We start from the raw sequence: 22668 nt of genomic DNA, 5'->3' as shown, positions 1-22668 counted from the left end.
CCCCGAGAGAAAGGGGAAGGACTCCCACGTAGACAGTCCTCCACTGGCGATCCCCACCACCTGGTGGCAAATGGGCACGCCAAGGCGTGTCCAGACAGTGGATGAGGGCGAAGAGATGAACGGTGCGCAGCAGCAGTCGTTACAGGGCCCACCGTAATACTTCCTTAAAAGGGACAAACCTAAAATTCCAGAAGCAGCTCAGGTTGTGGGTAACAGGCTCCCTCCAGGCCAATGTGAAATTCTGTCCAGACAGGTGTGAGCGCGGACAGGATCCCACCGCACACCGGAGCATCCTCCCACTGGTGCACTACATTGAATGGCAGTGGCCGTGAACCGGACTTCTACCGCTGCCCTGTCTTGTGCTGAGAACACATCAGCCAAGTGTTTCTTATCCTTCATAATTTCTGTTAAACATTGACTGCAAAGCTGTTTGGGGCTACTGGCAGCCATTTTTGTTATACTGTCATGGGGCAGCCTGAACAGCCCTCTGCTCAATGAAAAGATCCCCAAACCCCACTTAGTTCCAGTCTCAGCAGCATCGTGCCTCAGGGACAGCCAGTTTGTGTGTGGAGGAACCATAACTGTGTGTGTGTGTGTGTGTGTTTTGGGTCCCACTGCACAGAGTCAGTGCGTGTGGGACACATACCCCAGCAAAATGATCTGATGACAGAATGAACATAGGCCCCACAGCGTACTTTTGCTCCCAGCCCAGTTTATTGCCTATCATTCATTTTCCACTTCACAGCACTTCTTACAAATTGTCATGTTCCTTTCTCTTGAAGGCAGACTTAGTGTACTTGAACTCAAAGACCCTCCTCTGCACCAGCACCCTGAAGACGCAGAAAGGATTCTCACACTCTACTTTGGAATATTTATTTCATGATTTTTCAGTATAAAAATAATTGCAGTCCATCCATGAAAATCTGTTTCTCCAATTATTATTCATCACAATCAGTAAATTACCCTTTCCCCAGGCACAACCCAAGTAACGGCTTCAATCACTCACTCCAACCAGTTGCAAATATCATCATTCTTTAGCATTAGTCATAGTTAACAAACACTTGATTTCTACTGAGGAGCTTGGGATCACCTGAGTCCTCTCGGACAAAAATGGATGACTTCAACTTTTCCCGTGTTACATGATTAGGTCACACTGCCCAGGACCGAGCATGCATTGCTGGGCACGGGACAGGAATTTACCCCTTGAATATTCCAGATAACCTTTACAACATTTGTAGAAATGCCTCCAGCTGTATAATGCTTGAAGACATTGAGATACTTGAATAGTAATGAGTATTTCTGTAATACATAAGATGAGAAGTTGAACAAACTGTGGTTTAAATGAAGCCAGAATATTTCAATAACTCCCCTTTTGCTAGTTTCTTAGCTGCAGAAACAATTCCACAAGTGGCTATCTTATTCTGAAAAGAGTTTGAGTAATAAGACACCCCCCCCAAGTAATCGATAAAATGAATTATATTTTCAAAGATTTAAGTTCTGAAACAAATGTCTGCATTTTAAAGTGATGGTGATTCTGCTCAAGAGCTGGGTGATGAAGGAGAGAGCTGGAACTCAAAAGCATGGAAACCTACACAACCACACTGGATTCAAAATAAACAATGTTTCAACACTGGGCAAGGGAGCAAGCACAAGCAGCTGGTGAAAGTGGCAATGGGCAATATTATAATAGGCACTGGAATAGTTCAGTAGAATACACAACACACAACATGTCCACTCAGGTCCACGCACATGTGTCTGCTCCAGTCAAACCTGCCACACTTCCGCATCTGAGCCTATCACTGGAACACTGTTCACTGCCCCTTCTAGGTTCCCCTTCAATACATTATTTCATTCCAGTTCTATGGCAGCAGAGTTTCACCTTCTCCCCACTGTACAGGGAACAGGTTTCTTCCAAATCCCTGACTGGATTTTTTGGGAAGTCTCTTATATCAACTGCTTCTAGTTCTGCTCTCCTCCCCCTACCAAACAAGGAAGAGTTATTTCAGTATCCGTCAAAACATTTCATCATTTTAAAGACTCAAGTAGATACAATGGTAGCTACTACTCACACAATAATACAAGTGTGGTCTGACCAAGGTTCAAGCCAAGTTTAGTGCAGTGCAATCATCAGACTTTCCAACTGGAAATACAGTTTTATGACCTTACTAAACTATTGTCACTGTGATTAGCATATTTTGTACTTTGGAATTTAGTCTGGATACAACACTCTCATATTCTTATCCTTAAAATCAATATGCAACCAGTTTTGCCTGAATATATTTCCTTCCATTTCAGTGTTGAACTTCAATGTATTTCTTTCCATCCACACAGCGATCACAGACTACTTTAACCCTAGTGCCCACCAGCAGTAACCAGCTGTGGTGCTAATTAAATATCTACAAGCAAATCAGAATTAACAGTCAAAGGTGTGTGTGTGTGTGTGTGTGTGCGCACACATGTATACACATGAAGTTGTGGGGAATTAAATCAAAACTGGGCCATGGGGGAGATAAGCACTGTACCCTTGAGGTGCTCCTTTGAAGGCATCGAGAACACTGATGGATACCATGTGCACCCTCTCCAATGGCACAAACTACCATGGAAGTGAGCCCTTTTTATTAAGTTTATTAATGCCCCCTTATAATTGGCTTCAGGTCCTCCTCCTCTACTCTCTACCCCAGTCTGGTGCATCATCATTTATAATTCCAAGATTAACATCATGTGACACCAATAAATGGTGCACACCACCAACATAACCAGGAATAGGCACTGATAACAAATAGTTGTGTAATTAGCTCGAGTAAATGACACAACCAGGCATAATCAATGTGACTAGAATCTGATACCAGAATAATTAGCACAGGGAACCAGTCCATCCATCACTAGGCACAGCCATAACCAGCAGACTGCAACCAAACCAGAGCTAACTAGGCATTGCTGTAACTAGCACTAAGTAACCACGCCTACATTGATTGGCACAAAAATAGCAGTAGATTGTGCAAAATAGTCAAGGTGATGAACTCCTGGGTATCATATGGGTTAATACAGCCTGGATAATTAATTGCAGATTTAAGATTTAACATATGGTATGTGTTAGCTTTTATTGGGGGAGGGATTGAGTTTTGGAGCCACAAGGTCATGCTGCAGCTGTACAAAGCTCTGGTGCGGCTGCACCTGGAGTATTGTGTACAGTTCTGGTCACTGCATTATAGGAAGGATGTGGAAGCTTTGGAAAGGGTTCAGAGGAGATTTACTAGGATGTTGCCTGGTATGGAGGGAAGGTCTTATGAGGAAAGGCTGAGGGACTTGAGACTGTTTTCATTAAAGGGAAGAAGGTCAAGAGGTGACTTAATTGAGATATATAAGATAATCAGAGGGTTAGATAGGGTGGACAGGGAGAGCCTTTTTCTTTGGATGGTGATGGCTAGTATGAGGGGACGTAGCTTTAAATTGAGGAGTGATAGATATAGGACAGATGTCAGAGGTAGTTTCTTTATTCAGCGTAGTAGGGGTGTGGAACGCACTGCCTACAACAGTAGTAGACTCGCCAACTTTAAGGGCATTTAAATGGTCATTGGATAAACATATGGATGAGAATGGAATGGTGTAGGTTAGATGGGTTTCAGATTGGTTCCACAGGCCGGTGCTGGAATGTTTATGTTTTATTTAGCAAGAGTAAGTTATGGACTTGTGCCGGACAGGTGATCATAAAAAGGAGGTGGTTATTCAGCACATTGAATTGTGGAGCGGGCGCTATCTGAGCATGGCAGTTTGAACACTTGAATGCCTTTTACTCAGGTCATCCCCACAGTCCTATAAACCACTGGGAATCAGAAACCTGTCAAACTCTACCTTTAAACATACTCAAAGACAGAACCTCCACAGCCCTGTGGGGTAGAGAATTCCACCTTTAATACGACTTTTCATTCTGCACCCAAGTGATATTCCTGTGATTTTTAAATTGTGGCCCTGGTTTGAGACTCCCAAACCACGGGAATTCTCTTACTTGCTTCTACCCTCGCTATTCCTTTAATTATTCTGTAGGTTTCAATGCGATCACTTCACATTCTTCAAATGAGGAGAATACAGAGCCAGTCGGTCACTCTCCCTTGACAGGACGATGCTGCTCTCCCAGGAACAAGACCTGGTGAATATTCACAGCGCTCCCTCCATGGCAATAACAACTTCCCTGACATAAGCAGACCAAAACTGCACACACTACTCCAGGATCAAAGCCCTGCAGAAGTGGAATGGAAAATATGAATTGTTCCCTTACACCACATCATTGAAAGGCAGTAACTCCAACATCACAGCTTTCCTCTGACTGTTTGATATCATGAGAGCAATGCCCCTGATCTCTAGCCTAGCAGCTCCACACACTCTACACCCTGAGCATAGTCTTCAGGCCCTGACCGCCATGAAGATTTACAACCACTCAGAATTCCCACTGCCAAACATTCAGAGAGATTTGGAAAATGTTTTGGATATTGTCCAGGTGTTGCTGCAAATGGACACAGACTGCTCTGATGTCGGAGGGTCCAACAACTATCCTCACTTAACCTCATAGGAGGAATAGGAGTGGCAGCACGGTGGTACAGTGGTTAGCACTGCTGCCTCACAGCACCAGAGACCCGGGTTCAATTCCCGACTCAGGCTACTGACTGTGTGGAGTTTGCACGTTCTCCCCGTGTCTGCGTGGGTTTCCTCCGGGTGCTCCGGTTTCCTCCCACAGTCCAAAGATGTGCGGGTCAGGTGAATTGGCCATGCTAAATTGCCCGTAGTGTTAGGTAAGGGGTAAATGTAGGGGTATGGGTGAGTTGCGCTTCGGTGGGTCGGTGTGGACTTGTTGGGCCGAAGGGCCTGTTTCCACACTGTAAGTAATCTAATCTAGGTCGTTCAACCCCTCTAGCCTGCTGTACCATTCTGATTGTGGTCTCAACTCTACGTGAGCCTAGACTCCACTGTGAAAACCCATCCAACACTGCTATAAATAGCTTCAATGACCCAGCCTTTTCTCTGAGGAGGGCAACTCCAAAGATACATGACCCTCAAAAGATTTCTTACTTTTGCCTTACACACTAACCCCTCATTTTTAAACACTCTCTATATTCTAATTTCTCCCACAAGAGCAAATACACTGTCAGCCAATTCCCTCCGGGATGTATAAGCTGCAATAAGGCTACCCCTCACTTGAAACCCTGACAGACTTGTCCAATAATTGTGTGAATGAGGTTTGGCCTCAGACATGGCTAAGAGCTCATCTCCAAATGAGGATGTACTCAGACTGGGGTCAAAGCCACAAAGTGAGCTGTCACTCCAATACAACTCTATGCAATTCGCAAATGCATTACCGATAAAGTCGAAATAAAACAGTATGGGATGCTAGAAATCAAATAAAAACCACAATGCTGGAAAAGTGCAGCAGTCAGGCAGCATCTGTTGAGAGGGAATAAGAGGTAGTCTATCAGAGTGAATGGGCCTCTCCACATTCCAATCAAAACTTCACATTTTGTTGTTGTTTCCCCGTCAGATGTGACCAGGCCATTATTGTTGGATTATCATTTTCTCCATACTATATCTTAAAAGTGGAAATCTAACTGGTGAGGATGGGCTGCTGGAGTAATCCAGAGCCACACAAAGCAGAAACATTTAGAACTGAACCAGGGAGAGGGTGGTGCCAATGTTGCCCAGCCAGAAAGCAGGAAAAACCCGGCCTTGAAACCCTACTTCGTAATAAAACAGCCTCATAGAGTCAGTGACCGAATAAAAGGCCACAATCCCTTGGTTATAGTTGAGATGGATTCCTATGATTCTGGGCTGAGAGACATGCAGGATAGCTTCCTGGCCTCTGTGCCAAACAGACAGCTTCTGGCCAAAACTCTCCAAGCACCAGCTCAGTGGGCCCCTTCCTAGACGACTCCTACTCCCTTGCCTTTCCAGGCCAACATAAGCAAGCCCAATTGCCCAGAAATTGCTGCCCTCATTGTCCACCTCCCAGTAATGGCAGCCGCTTGAGAAACTCTGCAGCCCGAGGACCTGCACACAGCTGACAAACCTCCCAGGATGGTCAGGGTAGGGCTGTAACTGGTCAGCCACACTCAGGTGGGTGTAATCATTACGCACGAGCAGCTTCTTGTGCGCAGTCCGGTGATCAAAGGTGATTTTCGATTTATCTGCAGAAAAATCAGAACAAATCCTCATCATTCAATACAGTCATTGCTGTGGAACAGGGAGAGTTACACTGCAGGCAACGGTCTCGTGGTATTACACTGGAAAGTTAATCCAGATACCCAGATAGTGGGGACTTGGGTTTGGATCCCATCACACCAGATGGTGGAGTTTGCATTCAGTACAACGGAATTGCATTCAATAAAAATCTGGAATTAAGAGTTTAGTGATAATCACAAAACCGTTGTCAATTTTTGGAAACCCAGTCAGATTCATTCACATCCTTTACAGAGGGAAATCTGCCGTCCTTATCCAGTCTGGCCTAGATGTGACTCCAAACCCACAACATGGTTGCCTCTGAGCAATTCGGAATGGGCAATACAATGACCACCCAGCCAGAGATGTCCACGTTCTGTGGATGAAGGAGAAACAACACGTCTGGGTCACAATGATCAGAATCCAAGAAATGGACAGATATGGGAACTGCAAAGCACTGCCTCAAACCCACAGTCACAATGAAGCTGGCCATGTGACTGGGGCAGTCCACCCACTGCAGCCTCCCGCCCTCACTAAACCCTGCCACTAACTGTCCCACCGAGGGGAGGTCATTGGGAAGCAGCTGAAGGAGGTTGGGTTTAGGGAGAAGTGGATAAGGAGGAAGGGGGAAGGAGAGAGAGAGAGATTGTTCTGGATGACACTCACACTGCAGCAAGTCAGAACGAGTCAGCGGTAACGTAGCAACATTATACAGTTTCTCTGTGGGGGAGAAACACAGATACATTTTACTCTCTCACATTTGTGTAGTTACAACCCAGAAAAGTGAAACAACTCAAACAGACTGATGGATTTAAAAACTTGGGCAGATTCTGTTAACGTAATCACAAACACACCATTGAGCTTCACACAGTATCAGCACACATGGGATGGTTCACAGTGTAACACTGCACACATGGGTGAGACGTGGGGAACAGATTAATCTGATAAAACCATGCTCTGTGAGGAAGGCTTTGACCAGCAAAAGCACAGCACACACTTCAGCGTCAGAACCCCAGCACATGACATCTGGAAAGATGAGACATCAGACACACTCCCAGCAGATATACAACATCCGATTGCACCATTAACAAAGGCAGCACTGTCCCCCTTTCAATCCATCAGTAAACCAGCAGCGTAGCGGCCCGTGGGGGTTGTCAGAGAGAGTGCTATATCCATCACTTACTGTACTCCTCTGGCTGCACCGCACCTGAACCATGCTTTTGACTGTTTGATGCTTTAGTCTTGGCTGTCTCTGTGGAGTTTGATGAGAAATCATTAACATCTGGAATGGGCTACAATGGATCACTTTATACTATTTTTCTCCCCAATTACCTTATCCACCAGAGTCACTCACCTTTACTCAATACCATGAGATAGTGATCAGGAACCTGAGCTGGTTTCCCATCTCTGTCTGTCACACACAGGAATAACAGTACAATAAACAAGAGCAACACTCGGTGGGAGAGATCCAAACCCCAGCCCAACCCCAGCCCAGAGTTTGAAAAGGCTGATGAAAATATAATCAGTGTCAAAGTGTGAACTGAATGAGAGGGATTGGATCCAGTGTTTTGTTCACTTTAAAGCTGTAAGGAACTGTAAGGATTTCAAGTTCAGAGTCAGAAACACACAGCAAGGGAACAGACCCTTCAGTCCAACTTGTCCTTGCTGACCAGAAATAATCTAGTCCACCCGGCTCATATCCCTCCAAACCCTTCCTATTCATATACCCATCCAAATGCCTTTTAAATGTTGCAATTGTACCAGCCTCCACCACTTCCTCTGGCAGCTCATTCCATACACGTACCACCCTGTGTGTGAAAATACTGCCCCTCAGGTCCCTTTTATATCTTTCCCCTCTCACCTTAAGCCTATGCCCTCTAGTTCTGGACTCCACAACCCTAGGGAAAAGACCTTGTCTATTTACCCTATTGCTCCTCAGAGTCATACAGCATGGAAACAGAGCCTTTGTTCCAAACTAAAGCAGTGCCACCTGCCTGCTCCTGGCCCATACCATACCAACCCTTTCCTATTCATCTCCTTATCCAAATGCCTTTTAAACGTTGTAAATGTACCCACATCCACCATTTCCTCAGGAAGGTCATTCCACACACAAACCACTCTTTAAAAAAATTGCCTCATGTCTTTTGAAAATCTCTCTTCTCTCACCTTAGAAATGTGCTCCCTAGTCTTGAAATTCCCTATTTTAGGGAAAAGTCAACTACCATCAGCTCTACCTATAGAGAGTATATATGTGTGTGCGCATGAGTGTAGATTGGTCTAAGTCTGTGAGAGGATGCATGTGAGTGTGTCTGTGTCTGTAGGTGGAGTGTCTGGGTGTGTATAGTGCAATGGTGGTCACCTGCAGAGTGACATGTCACACTACAGGTGACCACCATTTCACTATACGCACACACACAAACACTACGTACACACAAAAACACTTATACACAGACACACTCACTCACCCTTACAGACACACACTCCCACATGCACCCCCTCACAGACTTAAGACACTCTACACTCACAACCCCCCAACCCAGACACACACACACACACACACCCAACCCAGGCAGACACACAAATACACACACACACACACACACACTCACAACCCCCCAACCCAGGCAGATACACGCACACATATACATATACACTTGTGGGGTGAATTTGTACTTGCAGAGTTACATTGTACTTTGCTCAAAAACTGCATACACTCATGTAAGACTCTGTTATCTCACTTTTTACATTAGAATCAGCCTAAATATTATGGCATAGACAGAGAACACACAGGGCTAACACCTTCAACATACTGTCTAGCTATCACCAATTGTTACAGTTAACCTGAGAATGTAACTTCTTTTAAAACGAGTTTTGTGATCTACACATGAAAGCAGTGAAACGATCACGGTATTTGAACAGATGAAAGACTCAACAAACAATCAAGGTATTTTTCAATGTAATTCCAGTTACATCACTCTAAATTTTTGCTATAAATTCTGTGTTACAATTGAGCCCTCCACAACCACCTGATGAAGGAGCGGCGCTCTGAAAGCTAGTGCTTACAATTAAACCTGTTGGACTATAACCTGGTGTTTTTTAACTTTGTACACCCCACCCCAGTCCTGAAGCAGGGCTCATGCCCGAAACGTCGATCCTCCTGCTCCTTGGATGCTGCCTGACCTGCTGCGCTTTTCCAGCAACACATTTTCAGCCCAACCCAGTCCAACATAGCAGCTCCAAATCATGATTTTGTAAACCTTTATAAGGTCACCCCTCAGCTCTGACGCTCCAGGGAAAACAGCCCCAGCCTGTTCAGCCTCTCCCTGTAGCTCAAACCCTCCAACCCTGGCAACATCCTTTAACTCTTTTCTGAATCCTTTCAAGTTTCACAACATCCTTTCGATGTCTCTCAGTATTCTAAACGTTGCCGAACCAACATCCTGTACAGCTGCAACATGACCTCCCTACTCCCATACTCATTAAGTGACCAATAAAGGACTTGAGGGGGTTTCAAGGTAGTCAGGAAGGAACTGAAGAATAGACTTAGGAGAACTAGAAGGGGGCATGAAAAAGCTTTAGTGGTAGGATTAAGGTGTTTTACACTTTTGAGGAACCAGAGGATGGCCAGAGTGAGGGTTGGGCCGATCAGGGATAGTGGAGGGAACTTGTGCCTGGAGTTAGAGTAAGTATTGGAGGGCCTTAAATGAATACGTTGCTTCAGTATTCACTACTGAGAGGGATCTTGACATTTGAGGACAGTGTGAAACAGACCAATATGCTGGAACAGGTTGATGTTAGGAAGGAGGATGTGCTGGAAACTTTGAAAAACATCAGTATAGATAAATCCCCTCGGCCAGTCAGGATATAGTCAAGGGTGTGGTGCTGGAAAAGCACAGGTCAGGCAGCATCAGAGGAGCAGGAAGATTGACATTTCGGGCAAAGGCCCTTCATCAGGAATGGATTCATTGGAGAGAATTCAGAGACACAAGATTAATGATTTCTCGGAAACCCATAATTTGCTTCGAGATAGTCAGCATGGCTTTGAGGGGTTCAGGTCGTGCTTCATAAACCTTAATGAATTCTTTGAGAATGTGACAAAACACATTGATGAAGGTAGAGCAGTGGTGTACATGAATTTCAGCAAGGTGTTTGATAAGGTTCCCCATGGTAGACTCATTCAGAAAGTAAGGAGGCATGGGATACAGGGAGATCTAGCTGTCCGGATGCAGAATTGGCTGGCCCGTAGTGGTAATGGATGGAAAGTATTCAGCCTGGAGCTTGGTGATAAGTGGTGTACCACAGAGATCCATTCTAAGACTTCTGCCCTTTATTATTTTTATAAATGACTTGGATGAGGAAGTTGAAGGGTGGATTAGTAGGTTTGCCGATGACATGAAGGTTGGAGGAATTGTGGATAGTGTGGAGGGCTGTTGTAAGTTGCAACAAGACATTGCCAGGATGCAGAACTGGGCTGGTAAGTGGCAGATGGAGTTCAACTTGGAAAAGTGTGAAGTCAATCACTTTGTAAGGTCAAATTTGAATGTAGAATATAGGGTTAAAGACAGGAATCTTGGCAGTGTGGAGGAACAGAGGGATCTTGGGGTCCATGTTGGCGTGTTGGAATAGTGTTCAGTTCTGGTCGCTTCATTATAGGAAAGATGCGCAAGTTTTAGAGAGGGTGCAGAGGAGATTTACCAGGATGCTAGAGGAAGCACTGAGGGTGGCAAGGGGACAAACTGTACCCTGGATTGGGGGGTGGGATTTCAAAATCCACCATCAAGAGTGGCTCAGGCTGGTTTGGTCCAAAAGGACAAAGCTGCAAGGCTGGGTCTGCAGGTGGTGGTGGTGAGGGAACCAACAAGGAGGGAAAAACATACTCAACCTCCTCCTCACCAAACCACTCAGTTCCTGATGTCATTACAGCCTTGGTTCAAACATGGACAACTGAGGAGAATCCCAGAGGTGAGGTGAGAGTGACAGCCCTTGACATCAATGTCATGCCTACAACATAGGAAGGTGGTTATGGCTGTTGGAGGCCTGTCATTTCATCTGCAGGAGTTCCTCAGGGGAATATCCTGGGCACAACCAACCATCTTCAGCTGCTTCATCTCCAACCTTCTCTGCAGTCTGTATCTGTGCAGGGATGGTGGGGATTAAGAATGACAGGTCATCACCCTTGGGGTAAGGGAAAGAGTGTACAAATCAAAGGAGTTTATGGCTCAATGTTGACTAATTCATCAAAAATAAACCATATCTGTTTCACTAATTTCCTGTAAGGTTGCTGTGCTTGGGCAGGATAAAAGGTCAACACAACATTGAGGGCCGAAGGGCCTGTATTATGCTGTTATGCTCTGTGCTGTAATCGCCTGTGACTCTGCTTAAGGGTTTTGAAGATTCTGTTGAAAAGAATGAAATTTCCTATTCGGGGTAAAGTTACATTAAGTTTGATGAAGCTCAGGTAGGATAGGTTTACAACCTGCAGTATGTGGGAAATGGGAGATGGTCCTGGCAGTCTAGGTTTGACAGCTGCTGGTACAGCAATGGGTCTGTCAGGCTGGAAGTTGCACGTGCTGTTGGTGGGAATTTCACTTCACTTTGCAGGGGAATGGGGTAATGGAGTGGAACAGAATCGAGGTGACACACAGGCAGAGCTCAAAGTCCAGGCATGAGGGAGTTCAGCATGGCTGTACTGTATTTGTTTTAATGTAAGGAGTATCGAGTAAGGCAGTTGAGTTTCAGTTGCTGTTTACACATGGGAATGTGCTATCATTGCTATCAGAGACATGGTTAAGGGAGGAAGGGGCAGATCTGGACCAGGTCAACATTCCAGAGTCTAGAACCTTCAGGCAAGACAGGGAAGGGTGGAAAAATGGAGATGGTTCATGATGTTTATGAAAAAGTCAATTACTGCACAAAAAAATGATACCATGTAAAGCCCCTGAACTGAGGTCATATGGATAGAATTAAAACAAGGAGGGAGCAATCATCTTGCTGGGGGCATACAACAGATCCACAAACAGGGAGGCAGCTACAGAAGGGAGATACATAGGTAAATCTCAGGGAAGTGCATAAATAAATAAACAAACAGCTGGGGATTTCAACTTTCCTGATATTAAATGGGAGAAACTTGGAGGTGGTGAAATTCTGAAAACGTGCCCAGAAAGTGTTGTTTTCCTTTGTGCGGACTTCCAAGGTCCATATGAGGCAATGACCTTTGGAAGTGGAACTTTGGAGCAGCTCCATATGAACAACCTCGGAGCAGCGTTGTCCAGGAATGCCAGCACTTAGAGAGTGCAACCACACGGATTATGGCACTAGACTGAATTTTAGTGAACAAGAGCAAGCAAGTGGCAGAAGTGGCATCAGGTCAGCATTCTGATGGTAATGACTGTAAGAAAGATTCAAAGTTGTGTTGGAAAAGGAGAAATAAATGTTCGGAATTTTGATAGGATGAGACAACCTTTGGCCATCACAACTGTTGGGAAAACGAAGTGAGAGTGGCGAGGTGCTTGGCCTGGACCCAGTGGGGCCGAACAGCTTCCTTCCACGCTGTTAGCAGCAGCCCTTGCTGGTTTACCCCTTTAACCCCACCTCACATCAGCTGCTCATATCAACATGGGGATGTGCCTTCACCACCACAACACGAAGAGGTGCAGGGAGACAGTGCTCCCATTCTGCCAATCTCGCAGTGACGTTTCTCCTCACTTACTCTTTCTAGCTTGCTTGCCCTCGGGAGGGTTAGCTGTTTGAAATGATTTGGGCTCATTTGCAGATGGTGGCTCCAATGGATCCGAAGGGGAACCTATAGAATGTAAAGGAAACATTAGAATCATATGACAGACATTACCATCACTGTATCATCCACAATCACCATTCTGGGCTTTATTACTGACCAGCCCAGAGAAAGCCAAGAGTTGAGAGTTTCTGTAGCAAGTGCCTCCTAAACTCCCCAAAGCCTATTCACTATGTCCAAGGCACAAGTCAGGAGGGTGATGGAATATTCCCCACTTGCCCTGGATGGGGGCAGCTCCAACAACACGTAAGAAGCTCAACACCATCCAGGACAGAGAAGCCACTTGATTGAAATGGCATCACATCCAAAAACACCTCCCTTCCCCCCCCCCCCCCCCCCCCCAGTGAAACTCTGTAGCAGCAGTGTGTACCATCTACAAGAGGTACTGAAGAATTTCAAAGATCCTTAGACAGCACCGTTCCTACTACAGAGGATGGTAAGGGCAGCAGATACATGGGAACGTCACCCTCTGCAAATTCCTGACGCCCCTCATCCCAGCGTCACGGGGGAGATGACATGTAGCAGTGTCCCTGCAAGCAGGGGAACACCCATTAGCATCACAGCAAGGGGTAGGAGGACACATCACTACGTTACGGAGAGCAAGTTAGTGTCGGTCACTTACTTTCTTCATTTGGCTGGCCTGCAGATGGCTCCTGGTCTGGACTGTTTGATGCTTTAGCCTTGGTTTTCTCTGTAAGGTGTGAAGAGAAATTAAACTCTAGAATGGATTGTCACATGCCCTTTGACACCAGCTCTTCTCCCATCACCCTTTTCACTTTCCCTCCTCATAATTGTGTACCTAGTCTCAGCCTTACCCAACGTCACTGGGATTGTGCTCAGGAGCAGGAGGCCTGGCTGATCGCTCTCCTCTTTAACCCAGAGATCTCTCGACACTGATCCGAAACCCTGCCATATTTCATTTCTCTAAGGGGTGCTGGCCAAGTGTTATTATAGCTAGATTATTAATCTGGCAATCCCCCGGTGTAGGGCTGGGTCGAAATCTTGCCACGTGGATACTGGAATTTGAATTCATTACTGTTGTTGATTGTTGGAAAACCCATCTGGTTTACTAATGTCTTTCAGGGAGGGAAACCCCCTCAGGGCAATTAGGGATGGGCAATAAATGCTGGTGCGGCCAGTGACACCTTCAACCTGAGGTGTGGAGTTTCACTGTGCACTCAGAGCTGAGCACACCCTTTACATAAATCACACCCCACCCTGTATAACACAGGAATGCTCCTTCTCTACAACACGAAGAGGTGCAGGGAGACAGCGCTCCCATTCTGCCAATCTCGCAGTGACGTTTCCCCTCACTCACTCTTTCTAGCTTGCTTGCCCTCAGGAGGGTTAGCTGTTTGAAATGATTTGGACTCATTTACAGATGGTGGCTCCAATGGATCTGAAGGGGAACCTAAAGAATGTAAAGGAAACATTAGAATCATATGGCAGACATTATCATCACTGTATCATCCACGATCACCATTCTGGGCTTTATTACTGACTAGCCCAGAGAAAGACTTGCTGCAAGGGCCCAGGGCCTACAGTCTGTGTGATGAATGACTCCTAACTTCCCAAACTCTGTCCACCAGTTACAAGGCACAAGACAGGGATACTCTCTATTTGCCGGGATGGGCACAGCTTGAACAACACTCAAGACGCTCACACATCAGGACAAAGCAGCCAATTGTCTGGCATCCTGCCCACTACCTTCAGCGATCATTGCCTTTAATACCAATGTTTTGGTTACTCCTTCCCTAACAATACTGGGGATATTCCTCCAACATTTGGACTTCAGAAGTTCAAGGAGACAGCTCACCCTGACCATATCAAGGGCAATTAAGGGCATACAATAAACCTTGGTCCAGCCTGAAGTCACAGGTGCAGAATTATGCCATTGCGTCCATCAAGGCTGTTTCCCCATTCAATGGGATCATGGCTGATTTGATACATTGCCAGCTCCCCTTTTATTCTTTTCCTGATCATCTTTTATTCACTTGATTTAAAAAAACACCTAGCTGACTCAGTCCTGAACATATTTAGTGACAGCCTCAACTCACCTTCTGTAACTCCACAGAAATCCTAACATATAACTTCCCTGCTTCCCACATCCTGAAAGAACTGTAATACATTTCTCAGGCATGATTTCGTCTTCAGAAAGTCACGTTGACTCTGTTTGATCATATTATGTATTCCTAAATGCTCTGCTATTCCATCCTTTATACCAGACACTAACATACACCCAGTAACAAATGTTAAGCTAACTGGCTTTTAGTTAACTGCTTGTAGTCTCCTACCCGTTCTGAATAAGGGATTGGACTGGGACTCTTGTACTCCTCTGACTTTTCCAGAATGTAAGGATTCTTGGAAGATTCCCACCAGTGCATTCACTATCGCTGTAACTATTTCCTTCAATATTCCAGCTTGCATCCCATCAGGTCCAGGTGATGATCAGCCTTTAGCTCCATTACTTCCCCTAGTGCTTTTCTCTCTTGTGATAGTTAGCATGCATTACCCAACGTAAGTATTCAATATTTTGGAGTGCAATTAGTGTTATCCACCATGAAGACTGATGCAAATTATTTCAGTTGCTATGCAATGTCCTGCTTTCCCCACCCTTGTTCTCTAAAGGGCATGCGTTCACTTTGGCCTCCCTATTCCTTTTTACATACTTGAAGCACTTGCTGTCCATTTTTATAGTACTTGCTAGATTAACCCTCCAGTTAACCAGATTAACCCTCCAGTTAACTCCCTCTTAATTTTATTAGTTTTTAAAACATTTTCATTCCTCTCATTTACCACAAACATTTGGCACATTATATGCTTTTCTTCCAATTTACTGCGATCCTTAATTTTCTTGATTGACCATGATCAGTTCACTTCCTTTCTAATGTCCTTCTTCCTCATAAGGATTATTTCTTCATTGTGTATCTGGCATCATTTCCTGGGAAACTCCTTTCCCAGTCCATTGAGCCTGACACACTCAGAATTAGAAGTTTACTGCAGTTGTTTCTGACCCAAGTTTCTCACCCTCAAAGTGAATTTCAAATTCTCAGATTACAATTACTGTTCAAGGGGATCTTTTACAATCCGATCAATTATTAAACATGCCCCTTTACAAACTACCATATCCAAAATATGCTGATCCCTGGTTGGAACCAAGGGATATTGCTCTAGGAAACTGTCCCACACACACACACACACACACACACACACACACAATGAACTCTTCTCATCACTACCTTAGCCAAACTGATTTTCTCAAACATCATAGCATAGAATTACTTTACAGCGAGAGGTGCAGGGTACACTGCAATCTTAGAGAGAGGGGATTCGGGATTATCAGAATGTTAGAGAGGGGGCTGGGGTATATCACAATGTTAGAATGTGGTGCCTGGTACTTTCCTCCCGTAGCTGGTCTGCAGCTGGCCCTTGGTCTGGGTTGTTTGATGCTTCACTTTGGTTTATTGACTTTCAGTGGGATGTTACTCATGCCCCCTACACATTAACAGCAGAGAGGTGGAACGAGTGGAGAGTGTCAAACTCCTGGGAGTGGTCATCCACAACAAGCTTTCTTGGACTCTACATGTGGACGCACTGGTTACAAAGGCCCAACAACGTCTCTTCTTCCTCAGGCAGCTGAGGAAATTTGTCATGACGGTGAATACCCTTACCAACGTTTATAGGTGTGCCACCGAGAGCATTCTGTCTGGATGTTTCACTACCTGGTATAGTAACTGTTCCATTCAAGATCGGAGACGGTTACAGAGAGTGGGGAACTCAGCCCGGACAATCACAAAGGCCAACCTCCCATCTATAGAATCCACCTACCAGGCCCGCTGTCAAGGAAAGGCCACCAGCATTCTTAAAGATCCATCCCACCCTGGCAATGTTTTTCTACAACCTCTACCATCGGGGAGAAGGTACAGAAGCCTGAACACACACACCAGCCGGTTTCGAAACCGTTTCTACCCCACTGTTGTTAGAATACTGAATGGACTCTCAAACGCTTAACATTCACCTGTCCCTGTGTTTCAGTTTTTGCTGCTGTTTACCTATCTGTGCTACTTCACTGTGACCTGCCTGTATTGCTCACAAGACAAAGCTGTTCACTGTGCCTTGGTACACATGACAATAGATTCAATTTTCTCTGAGGTGTGGAGAAATTAAACTCTGTTACACCAGAATTTACAGATAATACCAATAGGGTAACTGCGTCCCCTTTGAGAGGGGAGAAATTATAGAACCATAGAATCCAGTATAGAAATAGGCCATTCAGTCCATTGGATCCATATTGAACCTCGGACGAGCATCCCATCCAAACGTAGCTCCCAATGCTATCCCCATAGCCCCAAAATTTACTATGTCTAATCCACCTAGCCCTGATCTCTCTCGCTCACCCTATTCACCTTCCCTCTCCTCCTCTTAAATGCATATCTAGTCTCAGCCTTATTCAACGTCACTGGGACAGTGCTTAGGAGTAGGAGGCCTAGCGGAATTCCACACACTCTCTAACCCAGAGATGTCTAGACATTGATCTGGCAGGGTTCCATACTGTCCAGGAATGAGCAGGTTAGAGTGGATTCGCCATGGTAAATGTGGAGTTACAGGGACTGTGTCGGGGTGAGTCTGGGTGGGAAGGTCTTTAAAGGGTCAATGGACTGAATGGCCTCTTTCTACACTATAGGGATTCTATAACTCTTCAATGTCCCCATTCTAAGGGAGTTTTGGGGGGCTCTGACCCCATGGTATTATCGCCAGACTGTTAAGCTAGCGACTAACTAACATTGTGTGGGGTATAGCTGTGTATTCCAGTGAGGGTTGTAGTGAATATCACTTACTTGTGTCCATCATCTGGTCTGGATTGGCCAATGCTTTCAGCTTTGTTTTCTCTGTGGTGTAAGAAGACAAAGTATTAATATTGCCCAAAACATTGACATACTATGGAGGCTTTCTATCTTCAACAGGGCTACAGCACAAGCAACAGTTCAACATGTCCACACCTGTCAAAACCAATGACCTAACTATTCTACTGCCTATTGCCAGCACTAGCCCAGCCATGACATCACAAGTGCTTATTTAAATGCTTCTCGAGTGTGCTGAGGGTTTCTGCCTCTACCAACCTTACAGTGAGTACCAGATACCCACCACCCTCTGGGTGAAAAGGCTTGCCCTCACATCTCCTCCAAACCACCTTTGCCTTATCTTTGATCCCTCAATTAAGGGGTCATTTTTCTTCCTGTCTACCCTACCTGTGCCTCAATTTTATACATTTCATCAAGTCCCCTCTCAATTTATTTTGCTCTAAGGAAAACAACTCCCAGACTGTCCAATCTCTCTTCATAAACTCTCCGGCCCAGGGACCACCCTGGTCAGTCTCCCCTGCATCACCTCCAGTGCTATCACATCAAATTCACAAAAGATCCTTGGACAGGATCTTCCAAACCCATGACTCCTTCTATCTAGAAGAACAAGGGCAGCAGATACACAGATCACCACCTCCTGCAAGCTCCCCTTCAAATCACTCATCCAATGTCTACAAGATAAAGGAGCAGAATTAGGCCATTCGGCCCATTAAGTCTCCTCCACCTTTTGATCATGCCCGATGTGTTTTATAACTTCTGCCTTCTTCCTGTAAACTTTGATCTTACTAATCAAAACCTTGACCTGGCCTCCACAGCTTCCTGTTCCAAAAGGAGTCCTAAAGATTCCCCACCCTCTGGCTGAAGCAATCCTTCCTTATCTCAGTTCGAAAGTGTCGCTCCTTCACAGAATCTCATCACTCCTAATGTGAGAAAATTCTGTGCTGATCACTATCCAGACCTCTCCTATTCTTCAAGTTTCACGTAGATCCTCCCTCATCCTTCTCACCTCAGTGATCAGACCCAGAGTCCTCAGCCGCGTCTCTTATCACAAGCCCATAGTCACTGGGATCATTCTTGTACACCACCTTTGAACCTCCCCCAAGGCCGGTACATCTCTCCTTAGATACTGGACCAGACTACTCAATATTCTAAATGTGTTCTGACCAGAGCCTCATACAGTCTCAGCAGCACGTTCCTGGTCTTGTAGGTGAAAGTGAGGACTGCAGCTGCTGGAGATCACAGACAAGATTAGTGTGGTGCTGGAAAAGCACAGCAGGTCAGGCAGCATCAGAGGAGCAGGAAAATCAACGTGTCAGGCTGGAGCTCTTCATCAGGAAATGCTATCCCTGCTCTTGTATTCTATTCCTCTTGCTGTGATTGCATTTGTCTTCCGAACTGCCCACTGAAACCTGCATGTTTACCTGAAGAGAATCCTGAACTCGGACTCCCAAATCCCTTTGTTTCAGATTTCTGAATCCTTTCCCATTTAGAAACTGGGCCTATGTCTCTATTATTCTGACCAAAGTGCATACCCTCTCACTTTCCCACATTGTATTCCATCTGCCACTTCTTTGCCCACTCTTAGTCCTTCTGCAATCTCCCCACTTCCTCAACACCTACCTGTCCCTCCACCTTTGTGTCATCTGCAAACTTACCAACAAAACCCTCAGTTCTTTCACCCAGATTATTAATGTATAAAATGAATAGCTGTGGTCCCAACAGTGACCCCTGCAGAGCTCCACTAGTCACCAGTTGCCATCCTGAAAGGACTCCTTTATCCTTTTGCTCTGCCTTCTGCCAGTCAGCCATTCCTCGATCCATGTCAGTACCTGGCCCCTAACACCACAGGCTCTTATCGTATTTAACAGCCTCCTGTGTGAAACCTTGTGAAAGGCTTTTTGGAAATCCAAATAGATCACGTCCACTGGCTCGCCTTTGTCTAACTTGCTGATTACCACCTCAAAGAATTCCAATAGATTTGTCAGACATGAGCTCCCCTTGATGAAGCCGTGCTGACTCAGCCCTATTTCACCATGCACTTCCCGGTACTCCACCATCTCATTCTTAGAGATAGTGCAGGGGCCCCCTGTGGTCATCTCCCTTTCGAACACAAACCGTTTTGGATACTGTTCGGGAAGATGAGCTGCACAAGCGGGGATAAAAAAGAACAGGAGGGTTATTGTGGGAGGGGATTCCGTTGTAATGGGGACATGCAGCTGCAGGATGCAAACTGCCTCCCCTGTGCTAGGTCAGGGATGGCAATGAATGGCTGTGTGGCATTGTGAAGGGCAAGGATAAACAACAGAGATCCATTTGTTAATAATAACATCGGTAGAAAAGAGGGATGAAGTCCAGCATGCAGAAGTTAGGGAGCTAGGAAGTAGATTAAAGAAGAGGACCCCAAAGGATTCCTTCTGGTGCTATGTACTAGTGAGTACAGAAATAGGTTGGATGAACACGTAGCTACAGAAATTGTGCAAAATGCAAGGTTTTAGATTTCAGGGAAGTTGAGATGACTTCTGTAGACAGCAGAATCTGTACAACGCATACGGGTTGCAACTGAACTGGAATGGAATCCGCATTCTTGCAGAGCTGCTTTGCTCGTGCTGATGGGGAACATTTAAACTAACTTGTCAGCGGAGGAGTTACAATACAAAGAGAGAGTTCAGCAGGGGAGGGCTATGGCCAAAATTAGAAGAGACAGCTAGTCAGTCATGGCAGCATAAAAACTATAGCCCAGTTACGGCACAAGGGAGCTTGGCAAAGGTCAGATGGGATTTATTTTACTACTGGTCATCTGATAGTCAAGGTGACGAGTTAAGGGAACACATTAAACCATGGGAATATGAAGTTATTGCTATCACTAAAACATGGCCATGGCATGGCAGGGGGTTGGGGGGGGGGGGGGGGGGGGGGGGGGGGGGAGTTTCCTGAATAGGAAATGACATCACCACAAACCCCAGGAACCCCATCCAGGAGAAAGATATAAATAGAAAGCAGGAGACAACAGCTTCGCTTCACTTGGAGGTCACCACTGATGATGTTACCTAGCCAGGTAATGAAACGTCTGGATATCAAACCTACAGCTCAGCGAGCAAACCTACACCCTAAACCTCAACCTAAGCGACAAACCTTCACAAACTTTACAAACACAAGAGCAGATATACAGGCAAAGTTCAGTGAAATAAAACTAAAGGGAAGGGAGAGTGGGTGATTTCAACTTCCCCGGCATTAACTGGGGTAGTCATAATGTGAAAGGTTTTAGAGGGAACGGAATTCTTAAACTGTATCCAGAAGAGATTTTGCAGCCAGTCTGTAGAAAGCCCGAGGAGAGAGGGGATGAACTGGGATTTAATCTTAGGCAGTGCAGCTGGCCGAGGGTTTGGAGGATCAAAGGGAAGCATTTTGCAGGCAGCGATCGTAACTCCATTGGTTTCCAGACTGTCCTGGGAAAGGACAAGAATGGGCCTGAAATCAAAATTCTCAATGAGAGGAAAGCTGGGGTTTTTAATAAAATCAGATAGGAATTGGCCAGAATGGACTGGCAGCTGACACTTTCAGGTAAATGTGTCAGAAAACTGGGACCCATTTAAGGGGAAAATAGGGAGAGTCCAGGGTCAGCATGTTCCAATAATTAAAAAGGCAGGATCATCAAGTCCTGTGAACCCTGGATATTGACGGATACATGGGATTGGAGAAAGACAAAAAGGAAGGCTTCTGGCAGATAACAAGGGCTCAAAACAGCAGAGGCCTGAGAGAAGTTCAGAATGTGTGAGGGGAAACTTAGACAGGAAATTAGAGGAGCAAAATGGGCGATGAAAGAATAATGGCAGGTAAAATAAAAGGAATTCCTTTGTTATTTTATAATTAAATAAAGGAGGATATACGATAACTAGGAAACTTAAGGAGCTCAGTGGGAATTTGCATATGGAGCCAGAGGATGTAGGTAGGGTTCTAAATAAATACTTTGTGTCTGTGTTCACTAGTAAAAGGGATGACATGGGTATAGAAATCAGGGAGAAGGACTGTGATACAATTGAAGAAATTAGAGTCGAGGGGAAATTCTGAGTGGTCTCAGATTTAAAAGTAGATAAATCTCCAGGGCCAGATGAAATGTATCCCAAGCTATCGAGTGAGGCAAGGGAGGAAATAGCAGGGGCACTGGCAATAATACTCAATTCCTCTCTAGCCACAGGGGATATGCCAGAGAACTGGAAGACAACTAGTGTGGGATCGTTATTCAAGAAGGGAGCAAAGAATAAACCAGGAAGCCATAGGCCAGTCAGTATGACCTCAGTAATAGGGAAACTACTGGAAACAATTCTGAGGACAAGAATTAAATCTGCATTTGGAGGGGCAGGACTTAATTATGAAGAGACTGGTTTCGTTAAGGGAAGGTCATGTCTGGCCAACTCAGAATTTCTCAAAGGGGTGACTAGGTGTGTCGATGAGGGCATTCAACATTGCCTACTTAGACTTTAGCAAGGCTTTCGATAAGGTCCCACATGGGAGACTGATAGCCAATGTAGAGTCCTTGGAATTCAAGGAAATTTGGCAAGTGAGATACAGAATTGGCTGAGTGGTAGAAAGCACAGGATGATGGTGTGTGTGTGACTGAAAATGTGTCCAGTTGGGTTCTACAGGGATCGGTCTCGCTGGTTGTGGTTTATATAACCAATCCAGATGTGAATACTGAAGGATCAGTAAAAAGACAGTATGAAAAAGTGGTGGGTTGGTAAATAATGAGGAGATGGATAACCTTAGAGTACAAGATGATAAAGACAGGCTGACACAATCCGGAAAAGAGAG

At 45.3% G+C, this 22668-nt stretch overlaps 1 protein-coding gene across 2 annotated transcripts in view; it reads right to left on the bottom strand.

Annotated features, from left to right (window-relative positions):
- Positions 1-859: 859 nt before the first annotated feature.
- Positions 860-22668, bottom strand: part of trim25 (tripartite motif containing 25) — a 37983-nt gene continuing 16174 nt past the window's right edge. The window contains exons 5-11 of one of the 2 annotated variants that reach the window (XM_060844650.1): positions 17836-17886; positions 14316-14408; positions 13620-13688; positions 12914-13006; positions 7388-7456; positions 6871-6924; positions 860-6173 (exon numbers count right to left, since the gene is read on the bottom strand). In XM_060844650.1, coding sequence (XP_060700633.1) covers positions 5650-6173; positions 6871-6924; positions 7388-7456; positions 12914-13006; positions 13620-13688; positions 14316-14408; positions 17836-17886 — 953 coding nt within the window. In that variant the 3' untranslated portion in view covers positions 860-5649. The remainder of the gene's footprint in view (positions 6174-6870; positions 6925-7387; positions 7457-12913; positions 13007-13619; positions 13689-14315; positions 14409-17835; positions 17887-22668) is intronic. The other variant, XM_060844651.1, reaches the window with a different exon arrangement.

Source organism: Hemiscyllium ocellatum, chromosome 25, assembly GCF_020745735.1.
Source record: "Hemiscyllium ocellatum isolate sHemOce1 chromosome 25, sHemOce1.pat.X.cur, whole genome shotgun sequence".
Classification (NCBI taxonomy): domain Eukaryota; kingdom Metazoa; phylum Chordata; class Chondrichthyes; order Orectolobiformes; family Hemiscylliidae; genus Hemiscyllium; species Hemiscyllium ocellatum.
This window is presented reverse-complemented; position numbering and strand designations above follow the sequence as displayed.